Source organism: Manis pentadactyla, chromosome 16 (assembly GCF_030020395.1).
Source record: "Manis pentadactyla isolate mManPen7 chromosome 16, mManPen7.hap1, whole genome shotgun sequence".
Classification (NCBI taxonomy): Eukaryota; Metazoa; Chordata; class Mammalia; order Pholidota; family Manidae; genus Manis; species Manis pentadactyla.
In genome coordinates, this window is record NC_080034.1 from 31706568 (window position 1) to 31728564 (window position 21997).

General features: G+C 47.2%; 2 protein-coding genes across 3 annotated transcripts in view; both read left to right on the forward strand.

Annotated features, from left to right (window-relative positions):
* LOC130681227 (anthrax toxin receptor-like) overlaps window positions 1-21997 on the forward strand; it is a 47754-nt gene that overhangs the window by 5593 nt on the left and 20164 nt on the right. The window contains exon 2 of one of the 2 annotated variants that reach the window (XM_057493828.1): window positions 17692-17880. The exons of the other annotated variant lie outside the window; for it this stretch is intronic. Coding sequence (XP_057349811.1) covers window positions 17692-17880 — 189 coding nt within the window. The remainder of the gene's footprint in view (window positions 1-17691; window positions 17881-21997) is intronic. 2 annotated transcript variants of the gene reach the window in all.
* Window positions 1316-21997, forward strand: part of LOC118933416 (anthrax toxin receptor-like) — a 100451-nt gene continuing 79769 nt past the window's right edge. The window contains exon 1 of the mRNA XM_057493833.1: window positions 1316-1813. The gene's annotated coding sequence lies outside the window, so the exon portion shown is untranslated. The remainder of the gene's footprint in view (window positions 1814-21997) is intronic.

Below are 21997 nucleotides of genomic sequence, written 5' to 3' on the forward strand. Positions count from 1 at the left end.
TGGTCTGAGAAGGTGGTTGGTACAAGTTCAGTCTTTTTGAATTTACTGAGGCTCTTTTTGTTGCCTAGTATACGATGTATTCTTGACAATGTTCCATGTGCACTTGAGAAGAATGTGTATCCTGCAGTTTTGGGTGTAGAGTTCTGTAGATGTGTGTTAGATCCATCTGTTCTAGGGTGTCATTCAGTGCCTCTGTGTCCTTACTTATTTTCTGTCTGGTTGATCTACTGTTTGAGTGGTGTGTTGAAGTCTCCTTAAATGAATGCATTGCATTCAGTTTCCCCTTTTAATTCTGTTAGTATTTATTTCACATATGTAGGTGCTCCTGTGTTGGGTGCATATATATTTATAATGGTTATATCCTCTTGTTGGACTGACTCCTTTATCATTATGTCATGTCCTTCTTTATCTCTTGTTACTTTCTTTGTTTTGAACTCTATTTTGTCTGATACAGGTACTGGAACACCTGATTTTTTCTCCCTATTGTTTGCATGAAATGTGCCCCGTTTCCTTGAGTCCCCGTGCGGAGTCGCAGTCACCAAGCTCAGCCGCGAGATGCAAAAACAAAACAAGTCTTTATTGCTAGTTCGAACTAGGGTCTCAGCAGCCCGTCAGAACACAGGACACAATCTGAGACCCTGAACAAAGTTCCCTTTTTGCTTTTATACTTTTAGAATGTAGCAGATGCAGCAAAAACAGTTAGCAGATGTAGCAAAACAGCAGATGTAGCAAAACAGTTCAGAGGCTTTCCCAAGTTTATTATAACTTTTAAGCTCATTGGTGATTATTTCTAGCTTGTTATTTTTCCAGGAGCGGGGTACTTTCTCTTTCCTATTTTGCTTAGGACTGGGGTTTTAATACAAAATGGAGTTAGTTAGGCTAGGCTTTACAAAATGGAGTTAGGTCAAGCTGACTTTCTGGGGGTCCCACAGAAATATCCTTTTCCATCCCTTCACTTTTGGTATGTTTTTGGGTTTGAAGTGAGTCTCTTGTAGGCAGCATATAGATGGGTCTTGCTTTTTTATCCACTCTGTAACTCTGTGTCTTTTGGTTGGTGGATTCAGTCCATTTACATTTAGGGTGATTATCGTTAGATGCGTACTTACTAATGCGTATTGCAGGCTTTGGATTTGTGGTTACCAAAGGTTCAAGGGCAGCAGTACCTGCAGGGCCTGCTGCACGTCCCTAGGGGGCGAGGCGGTGCGGGAAGCCGCCTGGGCTCGCAGGTCTGTGCGAAATTCCAAGCGGGCAGGTCGGCAAAGTTAGAAAACAGGCGCGGGGGCGGGGGCGGGGCGCGGGGGCCCACGAGCCCCCTCCCTTCGGCCAATCGGCGGCCGCAGCGGGCGCCTGTGGGGCCGCACTTTCTCCTCTGCGCCGGGTGGGGAGGACGCCGGAAGCGGCGTCTCCTCAGCTCCAGCCGGGCTCTTCGGGAGCCGCGGCGCTACCCGGGCGCTCTGGCTACGGGGCCGCTGAAGGCGGTCTGATGGGCATTTCCGTGCTGACAATTTCATCGCCGCCACCGTGCCCCTCAAGACCCGCCGCCTCCCGTTAATGGGCCGCTCCGCGAGCGCGTGAGGGCCCCAGGGCGGGGGCAGGCGGCGGCGGCCCCTCAGTGTGGCCCGCGCCCTGCCCCGCCCCGAACTGTGGCGGCAGCGGCGTCTGCACCGCGGAGCCCGCGCGGCTCCCGAGAGCCCCGGCCAGGACGCGGGGCTGCGCGGCGGGCTGCCGACTCCAAAATTGAGCGCAGGCTGGCGGCGCGGTTGGTGGCCTCCCCTGACGCTCCAGCTGCACCTGCTTCAGGCGCTGGTTCAAGGTAGGACGGGGCGCGGGCGCGGGGTCCCCCTGAGGAGTGGGGCAGTGGTGCGCAGGGGTCCCCTGAGGTGCGGGCTGGTGGGTTTACTGGGACGTGGCCGCTAGGCGGGGGGTTCTCTGATTCTGCTGCTGCTTTGTTCCTTCATTTTTTCTTTGTTGTTATACTTCACAAATGAGGGAAATCATTTGGTACTTGTCTGTCTCTGCCTGGCTTATTTCACTGAGCACAATACCCTCCAGCTCCATGCCTGTTGTTTTTAATGGTAGGATTTGTTTCTTTCTTATGGCTGAATAGTATTACATTCTGTATATGTATCACCTCTTCTTTGTCCATCCATTTACTGATGGACACTGAGGTTGCTTCCATACCTTGGCTATTGTAAATAGTGCTGCAGTAAACATAGGGGTGCACATGTCTTTTTGAATCTCAGAAGTTGTTTTCTTTGGGCACATTCCTAGGAGTGGAATTCCCGGGTCAAATAGTATTTCTATTTTTAGTTTTTTGAGGAACCTCCATACTGCTTTCCACAATGGTTGAACTAGTTTACATTCCCACCAGGAGTGTAGGAGGGTTCCCTTTTCTTTGCATCCTTGCCAGCATTTGTTGTTCCTAGTCTTTTGGATGTTGACCATCCTAACTGGCATGAGGTGATACCTCATTGTGGTTTTAATTTTAATTTCCCTGATAATTAGCGAGGTGGAGCATCTTTTCATGTGCCTGTTGACCATCTGAATTTCTTCTTTGGGGAAGTGTCTGTTCAGATACTCTGCCCAGTTTTTAATTGAATTATTTGCTTTTTGTTTGTTGTGCTGCGTGAGCTGTGAATATAATTTGGATGTCAACCCCTTATCGGATCTGTCATTTATGAATATATTCTCCCATACTGTAGGATGCCTTTTTGTTCTATTGATGGTGTCCTTTGCTGTACAGAAGCTTTTCAGCTTGATATAGTCCCACTTGTTCATCTTTACTTTTGTTTCCCTTGCCCAGGGAGATATGTTCATGAAGAAGTCGCTCATGTTTATGTCCAAGAGATTTTTGCCTATGTTTTTTTCTAAGAGTTTTATGGTTTCATGACTTACGTTCAGGTCTTTGATCCATTTCGAGTGTACTGTTGTGTGTGGGGTTAGACAATGGTCCAGTTTCATTCTCTTACATGTAGCTGTCCAGTTTTGCCAACAGCAGCTGTTGAAGAGGCTGTCATTCCCCCACCTTTGTATTTGCTGTATTTTCAAAATATATATGGTTTCGGGAGGAGATTTCCGCCGCTCTACTCATGCCGCCTCTTGAGAAAAAAAATGAAGATGTGTGTTTTAATAAGAGAAAGTATAAGGAATGGAAATTCGTTTTGTTGTGGGTAAAAGAAAGTAATTGTTCTAAAGTACAGCTGTTTATTTAAAGAGGAAGAACTCTAAATGTAAAAAAAAATTGTAGAAACTAATTTTACAACATTAACAGCAAATTAGAATTTTGTTTTCAGTGAAAAGGACAAGTTTTCTTAAACTGTTAGTCTGCACTTAATGTTGAAAATTGTAGAAAGTTTTCTAATTGTTTTATCAAAGCAATTTCTCATGCTTAAAGTCTCAATGAATTGTCTGAGTATGTAAGAAAATGAAATCTCAATATTAGAAGGACTAAAAGCTAAACTTTGCTAACAACTGTGTACCCTTCTGTGTCTGCCTTTGAAGTATTTTGTTGTCATTCTAGTTAAATGGATAAGTATTGCTTCATGTCAACCTATAATCTTATGTAAGCAAGTGCCAAAGAAACTTTCTTCTGACAACTTCCCAAAATCAAATTCAAAAAGGTGCTTTTACCTCTAGTTAACTCTGATATTTTCTAGAGGGCCCCTGGAACATGTCAGAGGAATTTTTTCTCCTCATGGGGGAAAATAGTTAGCTAATTTGGCTTATTTATCTGATATATATTTACCTGGAAAGCACTGTCAAAGGGAATGATGCTAAACTTTGTTACTGAATGTTTTGTGTTACAGAAATATCCAAATTTTCTTATGTCAGCTGTCTTATAGTAAGCTCTCATCAGATCTTTAACCATTGTCATTTGTAAATCTTTTGTCACTTACAGTAACTGTTTTATTACTAATAAACAAGTAAAGAACTAGATTTCAGAAGAACACGTATTGGTTACATAGGATTAAATAAACTAAGGAAAATGATTTTGTGGCTTTATGTTTCAAATGTTGCTGATAAAGTGTTTTAAGCTTTTTCTCTTAAACTGACAACAGTTTAGTAAATGACAGTATCTTTATAGGCAGGATTGAAACATTTATCTTTCTCTCTACCTAATCCCTCCAGAATTTAAAAACTCTCAGTGACTATTTTCATATTTTACAGCAGTATGTTTATTTGCATAAGTTCATTAAGAATCTGCTTTCCTTGTAAGAGGATCAATTAAAAACACAGGTTATATTACCAAGGCTTTGACTGGAATGTCATACCTGAGAGACACGTGCATAAACTCAGATATGAACAGCTTTAAGGAACTAAGGTTGACTTTATAGAGCCAACAAAGCTCCATCGAAGAACTGGCCTGGTACCTTGCTTACAGGGTTCCCAGCAGCCTTACCAGGTGAGTAAGGAAGGTCACTTCCTGGCAAGTGCAAGAACCTCATGATGGCTTGGGGACCTTGGGAAGAGAAGAATTCACCCAAATCTACAGGTACTGCAGGCAAAACCTGAAGGCAAGTCTGGCTTGGCTTTCTGGCCTCCAGAGGCCTTTAAATGTCCAATCTGAAATTCCTTATAAAAAGTTCCTTCAAAGCACATTTAAAGGATCCTATGTAATCAATTGGTCTTCTTGATGCACTTACGCAAATAGTCAAGCCAAGTGTTAATTATTTTCTTAATCTAGTTACTTCTAATAAAAATGGGGGTGATTTTACAGAAAAGTATTGTTTCAATAATGCAGCCTTATTTATACTAAATCCTAATACTAGTCATTGAGACATAGACTTGATCCAGAATTCTAGTTTCCCCAAAATATCTAGCTATGATTCTCCAGATGTTTTAGTTTTCTCCCATCATTTCGATTAAAGTTTTACTATTTCTAGTTCTCATATTCAGCCATGCATTCTTAATCTTGTCAAGTTGTTCCAAAAAAGAAAATCCAGCTCCAGATGTTGCTACTTAACCTAATAACACGATTTGTTCTATCTTGCCTAGAAGCCATAAAACTGCAAATAGTAATAGAAATGGAACCCGGAATAGAAGTGCCAATCTTCTGAGGCCCTCTCAACTGACCAGTGATGGAGACCTAGCTGCACCTCTTAACTGCGCCCCCTCTCAGCATGAAGCAACCAGAGCAGTCATGGCCCTTTTCCCTAGCAGCAGCTAGGGTCTCTATCTGTAGAGGGGGGAATGAGACAGGGACCGTGAGCTTAGACAGAATAAGGTGAGGGCCCCCGGAAAAAGCAAGGCAGGATATTTGCAGTCAGAGCAATTGTAATAACTACATGCAAGGAAACCCCCTACCAAAACTCTGTGTTAAACATTAAGCTCTAGAGTCATTCTTCAGTGAGATCAGTTAAAGCTGAAAAGGCCAGGAGAAACTTGGCCTGGAATGTTTGAATGTTCCACAAATAAAGAAGGGTAGCTCAGCATAACCCGTGACCTCACTGTAAACAGCCCTAGCAAACAGACACAACCCAGCCCACCTTGGGGGCGGGGCAGGTGGTACAAGTCTACACCCTAAGCCCTCTCCTCACATTATCAAAGTATGTGTGGCGTGGGATGCATCCTTCCTACTCTAATAGATTATCCCGGAAATAGTCATAAAATATTTCTCCAAGCTCTGCCATCTGATTGTGACGACAACTTGAAACTTTTAGGTCCCACCTCTGTTGCAGTTGCAGCGGCATTCATCCTGCCAGTTCCTGGACTGGTCGGTGGAATGCAAAAAGAGATATGTAAGCTGGCCTGTGCATATAGTAAGACAACAAATCTGACTGCTTCTATATTATCTGAACTCAGTCAAGAGCTAGAAGAAGTGCAAGTTGCTTCAGAATCGTGCTGTTAAAAGAACATATAGGATGTGAACAGTTTCCAGGAATGTGTTGTTTTAATTTGTCTGATTTTTCTCAAACTATTCGAAATCAATTGGACAATATTCATCATATTATTAATAAGTTTACACAAATGCCTGGGTTACCTAACTGGTTTTCTTGGTTTCATTGGATATGGCCGGTAATTGTAGGTCTGCTTTTGTTATGTATCTGTATTCCTGTTCTGTTAAGGTGTGTACATAATTTAATTAGTAATTTGTTAAAACTATACATGCTTACGTTACTCTACAAGAAGTTATGTCAAAGAAATAATCAATCTTGTCATATTTTCTTCCTTTGTTGCTTCTATAGCTTTTCTTTTTCCTTCCTAAATACAGCCCTTTACTATAATTCATGCCTCATATTTAAAATTACCATGTATCATAATCCTTCCAGCTGGTAAAGATACCTCTAGACAAGTGCTAGGCATAGGAGCCACGGGGCATAAATCTGCGAAGAAGTAAAAAGCTAACCTTTTCAAAGAATATTGCTTCTCTCTCCCTTACCAACTTTAATTTACATCTCCCTGTATGGCCCTGGAAGATGGCTGGTTAGCCAGAGATGGGTAAGATTCCTCAAGGGAGGAACAACCTAAGACAGGCACAGTCACAGAGGGGCCATCAGGTGAGAAATTGGGGGTCAACAGAGGTGAGGCTTAGAACCTAACCCCCCCAGTTTTGAGAGAAATCTTCTGCACCCATGGCTGTTTTGTTGCCCTTGTCTAACTCGGATCAATACCTAGTCTGTAGGCACCTGACCACCTACACTTGCCTTCCTACTGCACTAAACTCAACTTACCATCTTTATTTTACATCACAAGATTTAAAAGATAGATGATCTTTTATGAAAACGTAAACTGTGTTAAAAAGCTTTCTATTAGAAACTGTAATCTTTATTATGTCTACCTACTAAAACATTTTATTACAAAATAAGGGGGAGATGTGGGATTAATATAGAAATTAAGTATAAAAATCAAATGTATAATCATATATGACTTGATTATTTTTCCTATAATTCCTGATATGTAATCAAGAACAGAACAAACAAGACCAAAACAGTTTCTGTGACCTAATTGCCCTTGCTATTGTTTCAATACCATGTAAGACGTTGCACTCCAGGAGACTGGAGACTGCTGAGGATTAAGTTTCGAGTTAGTTAATGATTGTGTATTAAGTTCCCCCAAAGAATTCTACTGTGGTTAACATGTATTTGCTCAGTAAATATGAACCGTGCCCTCTCAGCACCACTCTTGCGCTGTTAAGTCTCGAGTCCCCTGGCTGGTCCTTTCAGATCTTCCATATCTCATCGTGTCTCCTCCCTTACCTGCGGGTCAGAAGCAGGAAGGGACTGACACTTTTTCCTACATTAACTGAGATGGTCATGAGGTTATTTTCCTTCATTTTGTTGATGTGGCATATTACATTGATCAGTTTTCATATGTTCAGCCATCCTTGCATTCCTGAATAAATCCCACTTGCTCATGGTGTATAATCCTTTAAATATACTGTTGAATTCTGTATGCTAGTATTTTTTGAGGCTTTTGCATCAGTGTTCATAAGAGATATTGGTGTGTAGTTTTTTGTAGTGTTTTTATCTAGCTTTGGTATTAGTGTCATGCTGGCTTCAGACAATGAGTTAGGAAGAGTTCCTTCTTTACTTTTTTTGGAAGAATCTGAGAAGGTTTGGTATTAGCTTTTGTTTAAATGTTTGGTAGCATTTACCAGTGAAGCAGTAAGATCCAGAACTTTTCTTTGTTGGGAGATTTTTATTGAGATATAGTTGACCTATAACATTGTATTAGTTTCCGATGTACAACATAATGATGATATATATATATATGTATATAGTGTGTAGATATATATACATGCACATATTTTTTACTGTATACATAATGTATATTTACTATATAGTATCTCTCTTTCTCTCTCTATATAAATCATTACTTTAGTAAGTTAATTAACATCTATCACCACACATAGTTACAATTTTTTTTGATGATGAGAATTTTTAAGATTTACTTTCTTTGTGACTTTCAAATATATAATACAATATTGTTAACTATAGTCACTATGCTGTACATTACCCCCCAGGACTTATTTATAAATAGCTGGAAATTTATACCTATTGCCCACCTTCACCCATTTCACCGCCCCCTCCATCCTTGTCTCTGGCAACCACCAACCTGTTCTCTGTATCTTTGAGTTCTGCTGTTTGTTTTTTGTTTTGATTCCACATATAAGTATGCTGGTTCACAAGCTCTTTGGGATCTTCTCAGGTATAATCTGAAAATGGTCCCGTACTTGGCAGGCATTGGCAGGGAAAGACCTACAAAGACGCAGGCCATTCCAGAATGATAGGTAGCAGAGTTAGTAAGCAAAGGAATTTACAGATGAGACTTGTCTTGGGCAGCCACAAAATGAGTAGATCTCCATACCTACCCACCAAATCTTAAAGTTTACACAGAAGCTGTAACTGGGTTCGGTCATGTATACAGTCCAGATGGTATCAAACCCACATTGCTAGCTCAAGGTTATAGCCTCAGGCAGCTTCTAGGAGCAGAGAAGGCAGGCAGAGCCCACATTTTAAGGACAGGGCAGGGGTGAGGAGCCTCCAGTTGCTTGGGTCACAGGTCAATTGGTGGTCATGTCTTCTTGATGATTTCCTTCTACCCTCCATCCCTTGTGATTGGCTCTTATAATCTCATATGCTCCCTCCCCTCCCCTGCCCCTTGCATTGTGCCCTGAGTGGTCAACAAGGGGTTTCACCAGCACAGAGGGGGCTCCTTTGACAGCCCTCTGGCTGTATTGGAGACATATGCTGCAGCAACAGCACGGGTGTGTGCAAGAAGAAAACCCAGATTAGGACAATGACTCCCAAAATCAACTACAATTTTTTCCACTTGGAGCCCCATAATCCAAACTACTGATCTATTAAATCCCTTAGGCTGGGTGTTGGATCACTTAGGGCATTCAACTGTGTCCTCAGTAAATGTCCTTAATAAAGATGATAAAGTAGACTCATCAGGTATAAATACATAACATTCTGCTTGGATAATGGCACAGGTGTCTCCTTGTGTAGCCCTAATAATATGCAAATCCATCCCATTTTGAGGACAGCTTATCTCTTAAGGACACATCAGTGTTCACTAAGGACAGGCTTTCTTGGCTCTCACTTAAGGCTTGTTGAATAAATTTTGTAAGAGCTTTTATATATGCTATAAATCCTCCAGGCCAATGTGTGGAGCAAAGAGGCCAAATGATCATACCAGTGAAAGATAGATTGTGCTCATCTAGCTTAAAGGAGAGGGACTTGGGCAACTGTGGTTACACTGGGGTTGATTCTCCCCTATGCCCAAGGAAAACCCAGGGTACAGCAGCCCAACCACCTAGGTGGAGGCCACGGACAAAGATCTGTGCCACATAACCATGGGTCCCATTTGGGGCTACCTAGTATATACCTGGGCAGTGCAGTCAGCCCCAAACCAGTTGCCATCCCTTAATGTGACAGAATGACTGCAAAGGTTCAGCAATATCCATCCCAGATTCTTGGTACAGTTGTGCTAGTTTTGTTTAGAGTGATTTTTTTCCTTTTCAACACCCAACATAAGGGTGACCCGGGGCTCAAATGTCCATAACCTGGGGTAAGCCACATAAACTCATCCCACATCTGGGCATAGCCACCAATAGTCCTGATGGTGGTATTTTAGGGCCCTTGTGTTCAGTGAGTTGATGGGCTGTGTCTGCAGTTTTAGTGACAGGAAGAGTATCCATGCCCAGTGTTATGGATAGTGTGTGTACCCGAGGCCATGTTTCTGGATCAGTATTGGTGACATCACATGATTTAGGAGTACTAGTTCTAGCTTGTTCCTTCTTATTTATTTATTTATTTTTATTTTTTGGTATCATTAATATACACTTACATGAACAACATTGTGGTTACTAGATTCCCCCCATTATCAAGTCCCCCCCACATACCCCATTACAGTCACTGTCCATCAGCGTAGTAAGATGCTATAGTGTCACTGCTTGTCTTCTCTGTGCTATACTGCCTTCCCCGTGCTCCCCATGTTATGTGTGCTAATCGTAATGCCCCTTATTCCCCTTCTCCCTCCCTTCCCACCCATCCTCCCCAGTCCCTTTCCCTTTGGTAATTGTTAGTCCATTCTTGGGTTCTGTGATTCTCCTGCTGTTTTGTTCCTTCAGTTTTTGCTTTGTTCTTATACTCCACAGATGAGTGAAATCATTTGGTACTTGTCGTTCTCTGCCTGGCTTATTTCACTGAATGTAATACCCTCTAACTCCATCCATGTTGTTGTAAATGGTAGGATTTGTTACCTGCCACTTGAGGAGTATCAGCCCCTTAGGTATCATCCCAGGTTGCTGTGCGACTTGGTCTAAGTCCCATTTATTTTTTTTATTTTATATTTTTATTAAGTTATGATTGATATACACTCTTATGAAGGTTTCACATAAAAAACATTGTGGTTGCTACATTCACCCATATTATCGAGCCCCCAATACTCCATTGCAGTTACTGTCTATCAGTGTAGTAAGATGCCACAGAGTCACTATTTGCCTTCTCTGTGCTATACTGTCTACCCCGTGATCCTCCCCACATCATGTGTGCCAGTCATAATACCCCTCAATCCTCTTCTCCCTCCCTCCCAATCCACCCGCCCCTGCATCTCCCCTTTGGTAACCACTAGTCCCTTCTTGGAGCTGTGAGTCTGCTGCTGTTTTGATCCTTCAGTTTAGCTTTGTTGTTATACCCCAGAAATGAGGGAAATCATTTGGTACGTGTCCTTCTTCGCCTAGCTTATTTTACTGAGCATAATATCCTCCAGCTCCATCCATGTTGTTGCAAATGGTAGGATTTGTTTCTTTCTCATGGCTGAATAATATTCCATTGTGTATATGTACGACCTCTTCTTTATCCATTCATGTACACGATGCTTCCACATCTTGGCTATTGTAAATAGTGCTGTGATAAACATAGGGGTGCATATCTCTTTTTGAATCTGAGAACTTGTTTTCCTTGGGCAAATTCCTAGGAGTGGGATTCCCGGGTCAAATTGTATTTCTATTTTTAGTTTTTTGAGGACCCTCCATATTGCTTTCCACAGTCATTGAACTAGCTTACATCCCCACAAGCAGTGTAGGAGTTCCCCTTTCTCCGCATCCTCGCCAGCATTTCTTGTTCTTAGTATTTTCTATGGTGGCCATCCTAACTGGTATGAGGTGATATCTCATTATGGTTTTAATTTACATTTCCATTGTAATTAGCGATGTGGAGCATCTTTACATGTGCCTGCTGGTCATCTGAATTTTTTCTTTGGAGAAGTGTCTGTTCAGATCCTCTGCCCATTTTTTAATTGGGTTATTTCTTTTTTGGTTGATGAGGTGTGTGAGTTCTTTATGTATTTTGGATGTTAACTCCTTGTCAGATATGTCGTTTACAAATATATTCTCCCATACTGTAAGATGCCTTTTTGTTCTGCTGATGGTGTCCTTTGCTGTACAGAATCTTTTTAGCTTGATGTCGTCCCATTTGTTCCTTTTCGCTTTTGTTTCCCTTGGTGTTTAGTCCCTTTTAGAGCATCCAGTGCACTCCTGCTGGGCTCATCAGTCCAGGCCCTGCTGAAGGGCTATAGCCCACATTGTCTTTTGCCCCGGATGCAACAAACAGTTTTTTAACCATCGGGTCACATCAGAGTCAGGCTTTCCTTCTAGCCACCATACCTGGGCCAGTTCATCTGCTTCATCAACTCATGGGGATGCCAGCAGCAAATGGCATCTGCTCTTTTTCAGAATTTTGATGAGAATTCAGTAAGTTGGTGAGTCCATTCAAGCTACTTGCAGGGCCCCAGCCTTAACTGTCTATGGTCACATGGCCATCCATCTCGCAGGGTCTTGACAGGTCTGTCACACTCAAGGCCTAGAAGGCCTTGGCCCATTTTTCAGCAGTGAAAGAAAATGCACGTCTCATCCTAGGCCCACCTGATGCCCATTCATAACACATGGTAGAAGGGCTTCATCATTAGTGCCAAGTGTGGGATACACACTCTCCAGTAGCCTAAAGGACCCAAAAACTCTTGCAATAGTGTGATGGTTGTGGGGGTAGGAAAAGCCTGAACTTTATCTATAATCACTGCTTCTGGGGTAACTTAAGTCTTACCTGACCAGACAACCCCCAGGAATTTGACTGACAAACCAGGACCCTGAAACTTGTTGCTCTTCACAGCCCATCCTTTCTCCTGTACGTGTTGCACCAGTCTAGGTGCTGCACAATGTTTGTTGCATGCAGGACTTCTGGTAAGAAAATAAACAGTAAGCATGATATCATCAATGTAATGGTACAGCCGCACCACTGGCAGATTCTCCCATGCTGCAAATCCTGGGCTCCAAGTCCATGACAGACAGTGGGGCTGTGGAGGTGCTCTCGTGGAAGGACAGTGACAGCCCACTGCCATCCTTCCCATGTGAAGGAAAACTGTTCCTGACTGTCCTGTGCTGTGTTTATGGAGAAGAAAGCATTAGCAAGATCCACAACATAATATGTCCGTAGTTCATGACTTAGGGTATTCATGAGGGCTGTACTAGAGGGCACAGCAGCCTGCAGAGGGCTATGCCTTACTCAGTTCTCTGTAACCCACGGTCATATGCCAGGAGTCATCTGGATTTTTTACCAGCCACACCAGGAGATTAAAAGGGCTATTAGTAGGCCTTATAATGCCCACTTTTCCAGTTCCTGCAGGGGTTCTCCAATTTCTTTATGCCCTGCAGGGAATTTGTATTGCTTGGCATTACACACGTGCTGATGCACAAGAAAAGATACAGGCAGGTGCTTCGCATGTCCACTCAGAACTGCCTTTACCACACATATCCTCAGTCTGAACTCACCTGCAGTGGTCTGCAACCATAGGCCCTGGAGGATATCAATCCCCAAAATATATTTAGAGTTTGGAGAGATATACACAGTATATTTCTTCGGGTATAGATGCCCTATTCCTCACAGGATTCAGGCTTGATTAACTCTGGTGGCCTTACCTCTGTATCCAACTATAACAGCGGGGGACTCTGAAACCGCTCAGGGTTGCCAAAAATCAGTGAACATTCAGCTGCTGTGTCTGCCAGAGCTGGCATGTGTTGAACATTCACTGGGTACCAATGAATTGATGTTTGAGCATGTGGCCTCTGGTCCCCACCTGGTGCCCCGAAGCGGGTGCCTTGACCCTCCACTCAGTAAAATTATAGCCCAATCTCCGTGTGTGGGTTCAGGTGAGGATGGCTCACTGTCCAGCAGGAAGTCTTGCAGGCTCACAGGCCAAGACTGTGGCTTTGTCTCCATTTCTTGATTCTCAGCTGCTGGAACCACTGCTCTGGCTTCAGTTGTTACCACAGCTCCAATAAAATTCTGTTCAACTTCCCATGCAATTTCTCTCTGTCCGCTCCTGCGCCTCTCAAATCAATCCATATCTGGGTCCTTATGACGTTCACGGGGCCCTTTAAGTCCTTCCTCTCAGTAGGGGACTGCACTCCCTTCTGTGCCTTCATCACTTCAGTTTCCTCCAAATCTGCCAGAATATGGGTAACCTCATTTATTGGCTGCCCTAAGTGAGGGGCAAGAATGGCTACTATGGGCCCAATTCAGGGAGCCATTTGCAGCACCATTCCGTTATCTCCACTGTAAACAGCTCCCCGTTTGGGTCATAATTTACTGGGTTATAAATGGTATTTTTCATGCCCAAATTCTGTAACACCTGTTAGAGCTTGGCATGCATCTGCCATCTAGTGGGGAAGATGGTAAGTCACTGGATTGGGCTGTGTGTACAGTGTGAAGTGTGGCCATCAGCCATTTGAGTAGGGAATGGGTCCCAGGGGTCTGGTGTACATTCTGCACTGGCTGTTGCAAGGCAGGATGAGTTGTCAGGGAAGCCAGCTTTCCCGTGTCTGATTCAGACAGGAGGATACTCTCCACCTCTATGTCCCAAATGTACAGGAGCCAGGCTGATATGGATTCTGAGGGTTTCTGCTGAGACTGGAGGCCCAAATCCACCAGCTCTGCCTGTGTCTAGGGGAGCATAGAGTGCACTGTGCCCTGGAGAGCGGGCTGTACCTCTCCTGGAGGAACCTGCAGTTGCTTTCTCTTTATTCACTTGGTTACAGCTGGGCAGGCTTTCAATACAGGAGGGTTGGGGCCTCCAGCACCACCTCTACCTCCTCATTCCCCTTCAGTGTAGCCTCCTCCACTTCCGGAGCTGACGGTAGCTATCTTGCTCCACAGAGCATGTCCTCTGCTACATCCTTTACCTTCTGCACAGTGTCTCTCAGGAACGCTATCTCAGTGTGGGGAAATGGAAGCTCCTGTGGCCAAGATCCTCACCTGACCCTAAACTACTTGGTTTTCTAATTGGCCTACTGCTAGGCTAGTGCTTGCGCATCCATCGGCAATAAGCTGATATTGACTGAGTCACGATCTAAAGAGCTCTGCCCAGTGCCCTGGGTGGAGGCAGAGATGGAGGAGGATTATGGACCTGGAGACAGTTGGATGCAGATGTGATTCTAGTGCTCAGCCTATCACCAGGAGAATAGAGCTGGGTGTAACCCTTTTACCCCAGGAATGTTCCATTGTCATTTCTCAGTCTCATTGAATCCAAAGTGAGCTTGTGTGGGACTGAAACACTCAGTCAAGACAACTGGCTTAGCCAGCAGGATTCATTGTAGACCAAAGAATGGAAAAGGTTACCCTCATGGGAGGGTCACTTCAGCGGGATACCCCTATGAAAGGGAGACATTTGAGTCTCCCCAGTGGGCATGTGACCTGAGGTGGATTGCCTCCTAGAGGACTGGACCCTGTCCCAGGACTTGAGGAAGGTGCAGCCCACCGCATAATAAGGAGCTTCTTTAAGAAAGAAGAGTGGCCATTGGGCAGTGGGAACCATGGTTTGGCTGTTTCTCACAGTATTAAAAATATCTACAGAAGAGAGGAATGTGGTTCTGCAAGGGACATGAGAAATGGCAGCACAAGAACATGAACGGTGAAGGACTGTGGATTTGCTGAAGAAGAAAATGGCATTGATGCGGGAGGAGGGAGCTCGAGAATGGAAGCTGTAAGGTGCTTGGAGGAAGTAAAAGATTTGTTAAAAAATCTTCCCAGGGAGGTGCCCGCCTTCCATCCCCTGTCCTTGGATCCCGGGCAGCCTGGTGTATAAGTTTTCTCCCAGAAAGAATGCCCTCCCTTCCAGAAAGGCTCTGCCTCCCGTCCTGGGGCTGCAGGTCCCTCTGCGCTCTCAGAGCTGGTGGGCAGCCGCGGGAGTGTAGCGGGGGAAGTACAGCTGCCTGCAAGCTGGCTGTGCTCACTCCTGGATTCATTTTCTTCCTGGGGTTTTTGCTGTTGGAGGAACAGGGTGAGGGCAGATAGAATGTACAAGGAGCAGCTGTCTGGGCAGAGCACAGTCCTTTACCTCAACATCTCTGCTGCTCAAAACCCTGAAACCTCATCCTGGCTCCACATGCCTACAATTCCCAGAGTGAACCAGACCCCTGAGAGCTGTAGTTCATGCAAGAGGACAAGTGGCCAAGAGCAGGGCCTGAAGGACAGCAGGGACACAAGGCCGGGGACGACACATGGTGCCGAGGGGTGCTGTGCACCGTTCCCAGGGGTGCCGGCACCTGCCATGCTCTGGGCTCTCAGCCCTGCCCGGAGCTGCCACACTTCCTGCGTGTCACAGACACGGGAGTAGAGGCTGTTGCCAAATTTCGTCACAAGGCTCAGGCCAGCTAGGTCCCCTCTAGGGTTTCAGGCTCAGCAGTCACAGCCCCATGAGTTGAAAACCAGAGCCCAGGGTGTTCCAGAGGAGCTGCAGGATAGCTGTTCAGCTGGGTCTAGAGGACCTCTGTGGTCCTGGATTCGGCCCTGACAGCAGATCCTGACGCTCTGAATGCCAAGTGTTGGGAGAAGCCACGTACCCTATTGAAACCCCACATTCTGTTTCCACAAGAACGCGCCTGGCTTCTCTGGTTTCCATTCTGCCATACGCCCCCAGAAAGAGGTGGGGGGGGGCAATAGAGAATTGGCTCCAGGTGGCAGAAAGTCCCCAGGCTCCCAGGTGCGCGTGTGCAGCTCAGACGTGACCCAGGGCTGACTAACCAGGATGTCTTGACTCCTCTCTCAATTACATAAGGGTTGCCTGGTCCCTGCCTGTGCCCATTAGGGGCACCTTAGTATTTCAGAGCATAAACCCGTGGCTGGGTTTGCCCCTCTGGAGGGAACTAGGCTGGGTGCCTTTAATGGATGGACTTCATGGGTCACGGGACGTGGGGAGGGGCCCCTGAGTGCTCGAGGCCCAGCCCAGGCTCCTGAGAGTGGGCCCTCAGTGACCCCTGGGGAGGATCTGGCCAGGGGGTTGCCCAGATGTGGGTTCAGCTACAGCTGCCTCCTCCCTAGAGTTTGGGGGGATTCTGTTTTGGGGGCAGACTGCCATAGCTGTGATCTGAGGAAAATACCTCAGCGCTTCCTCACACAGACATATTTTTGATACTCTCGCAGTTAACAAGAAATTGAAGGTTATCGGAAAAGGCTTTCAAAATGTAGGGCCGCTGGAGGAAGTTATTTGTCAATTCAGATTTGGTAGCAAGAAATCCCCAGGTAAGTAGGCCCTCCTTTCCTCCAGTGACAACCGTCCCGCATCAGGCTGCCTCCCCACAGTGAGCCCAGCCTGGACACCTGCCGGTGACACCCAGGAATGAATCCGTCCCCAGCACCACCGCGCACCTGGGAGTAGCCTTCACTGCAGCCCACGCTGGGTTTGGGGCAGGGTGTGCCCTCAGAGCTGTGTCGCCCTCTGTGCGCCCCTGCCTGCACCCATTAGGGGTCACCTTGGCATTTCAGATCAGAAACCCATGGCTGGTTTTGCCCCTAAGGAGGGAAGTAGGCCGGGTGCCTGATGTTCACTGGTAGGAGAATCCAGACAGCAGATTCAAATCCCTCCAAATGTATCTACATATTTAACTTTATTTTGCTAAAATATTAAGAGAGGTTTAGGTGAGTGGAGAGTTTATGATATGATTCCAAAATTTACCTGAAAGAGCATGTGGGTTTCCATGGAGGAAAGTCAACCCATGCCCACTCAGACATCTCTGAATTTCTAATCCGCAGAACCTGTGAGCATATGAAATTGTTCTGTTTTTTGTCCCTAGGTCTGGGATGGTTCAGTACACAGAGCAGATAACTGGAATGTCCCCATTCACAAAGGACACTGGCCTGCTTTCACAGCCTTCTTCTAGATCCTTCTATCCCTTGGGTGACTTCAGTGTCCCCACAGATAAACTTTACAGCACTCTTGTCCCCAGCTGCTCACACTCAGTGATGTCCGTATGTCGGCCCCCTCAGCTGCCCTCTTTCAGTTTATCAAGGGGCTGGGTTTCCTTGAAATTGTAAAGACCCTGGGAGGGTTTGGGATAAGGGACAAATAGAGGCCTCATCTGACCACCCCTTCAAACTCCTGCCTGGGGTTGCCCACAGGGAGAACAGTGAGCAGAGCTGCAGTTCACAAGGTCACCATGGCAACCTATTGTCCATCATAATGGACATACCTCAGCAGGGCGGGGTAAAGGTCCATAAGTAGTGGGGCCATCACCCCACAGCCAACCACTTGCTACTTGGACCCACAGGGCAGGTATCAGGTGGCTGCTTGCAGGTGCAAGATATATTGATTAAAGCGTGAGTAGAGCTGAGGTTGGGAGTGCCGAGGACCCTGAGCACGGGAGGAAGCAGAGGAGGTGTTGGCTTGAGGTGGCCTGAAGTTCATGGGCCCCAGGATGCTGGGTCCCATGTACGCCATCTTCCTGCTGCTGCTGCTGCCGTCTCCGCTCCTGACCACCAGGAGCACCCCCGACCCCTCCGTCACCCAGGACCAAGGTCACCACCCCAGCTCCAGGCTCCAGGAGAGCCCAGCAGATGGGGAATCCTGCTGGAGCACTTACGACCTGTACTTCGTCTTGGACTCGTGAGTGGCCCTCCTGCTCTAGTCAGTGCCATAGAACAGTGCTGTCCCTGGGGTCAGTATGGGGCCCCAGGCTCTGAGAGGGGGAAGCAGGGACTGTCTTGGTCACATGCAAGGAACAGACTCTCTGAGGCCTCCCTGTTCCTGGGGCAGAAAGAATGCCCCAGGCATTTGTTCCCTGGGACTTTTTCTCCTGAAAAGGATTAAAGGCCCCCATCTGGTTTCTAGATGACTCAGTCCCTCCAACCACATGGCCCAGATCTGTGACCTGCAGGCCCCTTAGTCAGCTGGTGAGGAAATTACTGGGAGCAAACTTCTCAGCAGTTAGCTCCCTGTGGCTTTGGCTTTTGGTTTTTGTCTGTTGGCATGTTTTGTTTTATTTTGTTTTTCACACCGATGACTATTGTGTAAATGGGCCCCAGGGAGATGGCCAGGTGGCTTTTGGGCATCCCGTGTCACTACTTGGAAAGCCCTTTGCTTCAATGCTGCCAGTGCTTTACTTCTTTCTCGGACACCTTGGAGACCCAAGTTGCAGTGTGTGTGTGCACTTCCAGGACACTTTGGTTTGTCCAGAGCCTGGGGGAGGTAGGCTGTGGGTTAGGCCCCTGCAAGCCCTCAAGGAAGGAAGAAGGTTGGGGGTCTCAGTCTTTGGGGGAGGTGACCTTGCTTCCATTTTTACCTCCTGTGTGGGCTGGGAATAAATGCTACTTATTCAGTGTTGACAGTGGTATGACTGTCGATATATTTAAAGGGCTCTCTGGTGTCCAAGGACTTTCTTGGCCTTTCTGTCACCTTTAAAACCATCCCTGGAGGGAGAGCAGGGCAGGCCTGTGATGTGCAGTCTCTTGAAGGGGGTGCAGCTCTTGGAGGCTGGAGGAAGCAGCCCAGAGGCTGGAGGGGCTGCAGGACCCAGGCTCCCTGAGCTGCCTCATTCCATCCCCGGGGGGACTGCCTCTGACTCCCCCTAGTCTCCATGGAGACTGCTGATAGGGGGTGCAGGCCCAGCTGAACCCGCAGAGCTGGGAGCCTCCCCTGCCAAGGAGGAAAAGTCCCTCCTCGCTGTCTCGGGGAAGGACTCTGAGTTGCCCTGGGCAGCTCTTGCCTCACTGATCCTCAGCCCAGCCCAGGGGGCTCGTGGTTCCCACCTTGGGCTTGGGTTGGTGTCTGAATGGTCCTGGGGGACTGAGAGCCTCCTTGGGTCAGTCTTCCCAGAGAGGGCCAGTGAGTCCGCAGGGTCCTCTCAGCTGCCATCCTGTTGTAGTGCCCCTGCCCACACCCTGCTCTGTGCTGGTGGGCCTGCTCAGGCACATCTAGGCCCTGGGATGGATGGGGAAGGGCTCAGGGTGCAGGAGGGGCATGTGTAATAATTGGGCATTATGTGCCAGACAACGTGCCCTCCCATTTAGGCCTCCCAAACCTTAAGGCAATGGATCTTTCCTTATTTTGGGATGACGGAACTGAGGCTGAGGTGCAAGTGATTTATTCAGTGTCAGCCGAGCTAATTTGCTTCCAAACGTTAGACGGTGGGAAGATACTCCCCTCTCCCCCCCAAGGAAGTGTGACATGGGCCTGTGAGAAAGGCACTAGAGCAACAGCTTTTGCGCCAGGACCTCCCACTCCTGCCCCTTTCTTCCCACTGCCTCCTTTGGCTTCTTAAATGCTGGCAGGCAGCCCTCGCCCCTCCGACCACAGCTGGCTCTCCCGGCAGCTCAGGGTGAGGAGTACAGGCCTTGCCCTGAGAGTGGAGAAGGAAGGAGAGGAAGGGGAGCCACTGAAGTCCCTTGTACCCCACTCAGGCTCCAGGACAGGCTGTGCCACAGCACTGTGCTCCCTTCCCCCCACCATGGCCGTCGCCTTGACACTTGCCGTTTTGGTTGGCCAGGACTAAACCCTGCCAGATTGTGCAAACGGGAGAAGGAGCTGAGGGTGCCCAAGAAAGCTTTTACACACCCACTTCCCAGCCCTGGGCCACCAGTGGGGAATGTGCCTAGAGTGTTGCTGCAGCCACCAGGCAAGACCTGAAACCACGGCAACCTCAGCCCCAGGGCCGGGAGCTGTGCACCCCCAGACGGGGCCCGCTGGGTGACAAGTGCTTGGAGAGAGAGAACATCCTCCCTCCTGGGGCTGCTCCCTGCCCTTCCTGGGGAACAGGCAGGGGGAGGCAGCCCCAGCCCTACAGTCAGGCAGACTCCATTCACCAGTCAGGGAGCCTTGGGCAAGTTGCTTCATCTCTCTGTGCCTCAGTGTCCCCATCTGTACAGTAGGGGTCTTCACACCCATCTCACCGTGCTGCGATGAAGGTGAAGGGGAACTTGTAGGTAGTTTGCTCAGCACTACATCAGATATAGTCATGGAATATAAGTAGAAAGTGAACTGCCAGTTAAGCCAAAATCACACCTTCTGGGACCTCCCTGCCCCACAGGGGCCGCTGACCCAGCCCAGATTCCCTGACTCAGCTTTCTTCCCATGTGCCCTCTGGGGTGGGGGATGTGTGAGCCCAGTGTCTCTGCTGGGAGCCCCCCTGAGGTTCTCTGGGCGCCGTCACCATGTGATGAGTGGTCCTGTTCATTCATGCTAGGCTGGGGGAAGTCGGGTAGGATCCCAAGGTGGGTGTGCCCAGTGAGAGGATAATGGAGAGGCAGAATCCAGGGGAGCACCACGCGTGTGACAAAGGTGGAGGAAGAGGGGATGGCCTGGGGGGAGAGCAGAGCTTCAAGATCCGTCCACTCCAGACATGGAGCCCGTGCAGGATGCTCGTTAACCAGCACCTTGGCACCAACCCCTGTGTGACAACATGGGCAGAAGTAGGATTAGGTGGAGCTTCCGTGCGGGTCTGACAGCCTCAGCTGGCCCTCAGGGTTGTCCCAAGTCGGGCCAGACGTTAGGGCCGCCCGTCACTGCATGGGGCTCCCTCGGGAAAGGCAGGGTGAGAGGTTCTCAGAGAGGATGACAGCTGGAGGGGCGCCCTCAGCGAAGCATCCGGACTCGGCGTGTGTGCGTCCCGCCCAGCTTCCTCCCGAGTTCAGGTGAGCGGAAGCGCAGAGCTGTGCAGGCCTGGCTGTGGATCTGTGCGCCCCTTTGCATGGGCCGTTCCGTGTCTTCTGTTTTTTCCTTCTCAGGGCCCTTCACACCTGTTCCTCACGGAGCTAGCCGTGGCTTGTGTGCTTTCTCGGGGACAGGGGCTTCTGAGACTTGTATAAGCAATAACTCCACATGCACCCCTCCCCAACTCCGGGCAACCTCCTATTTTCTGTATCTATGGATTTGCCTGTCCTGGGCACGTCATGTAAATGGAATCATACGACAGTTGGCATTTTGTGTTTGCCTTATTGTGTGAGGTCCCCCCATGTTGTAGCATGTATCAGATTTAAGCCTCTGGTTGTTCAGCGTTTCTTTGTGGAATCGAAGGCTTAGAGCTTCCAAGTCTGCCATTTTCACACTTCTTGCCACTAGTTTGTCTGTAATTTCATTTTTAAATTTATCAAGGAAATGCTTGAACATAAATTTAAGCTGGAATACTATTATAAATACACACACACAGAAAAGAAAAACCACCTTGAGGCTCTTACCCATTACCACCCTACTTCTGATGCTATTTTTCAGAGACAGCCATGTGCAAGTATTCCAGATTGTATGTTCTAGACATTGTGACCATGTATCTAATACTGTGTTCATACGCTAAAATATGTGTATACTTTATGGTGTTTCTTGCTGCTTGAGGTTACATATTCTCTGTTAACTTCTTACTATGGAAGAAGAGAATTTAGCTTAGTTACATCTCAGCTCCCTGATATGATTCTGCTCTATGCATCCATTCACCCAGAATAGTTATATCACTAGGACGTTTGGCCTCAAGGTTTAATAGTGGAGCTGTGTATTGATGCCCATCTCTCCATTCTCATTGACGAGTGGGGCACTAAGTCATGACCGGAGCCCTGAGTGCCAGAAGCCCCCGTGCCTGCCCTGTTCCCTACTGCTTCCTTGCTGGGGACTGTAGGTCCCCGTGGTTGCCTACGAGCTCTCACATTCTTGTGTTATGGAATCAAGGGTTTCCTTCCAAATTACATCAATTAACAACTATCCCAGAATAGATAGTGGGTTGAAGACTCTTGTTTCCTAT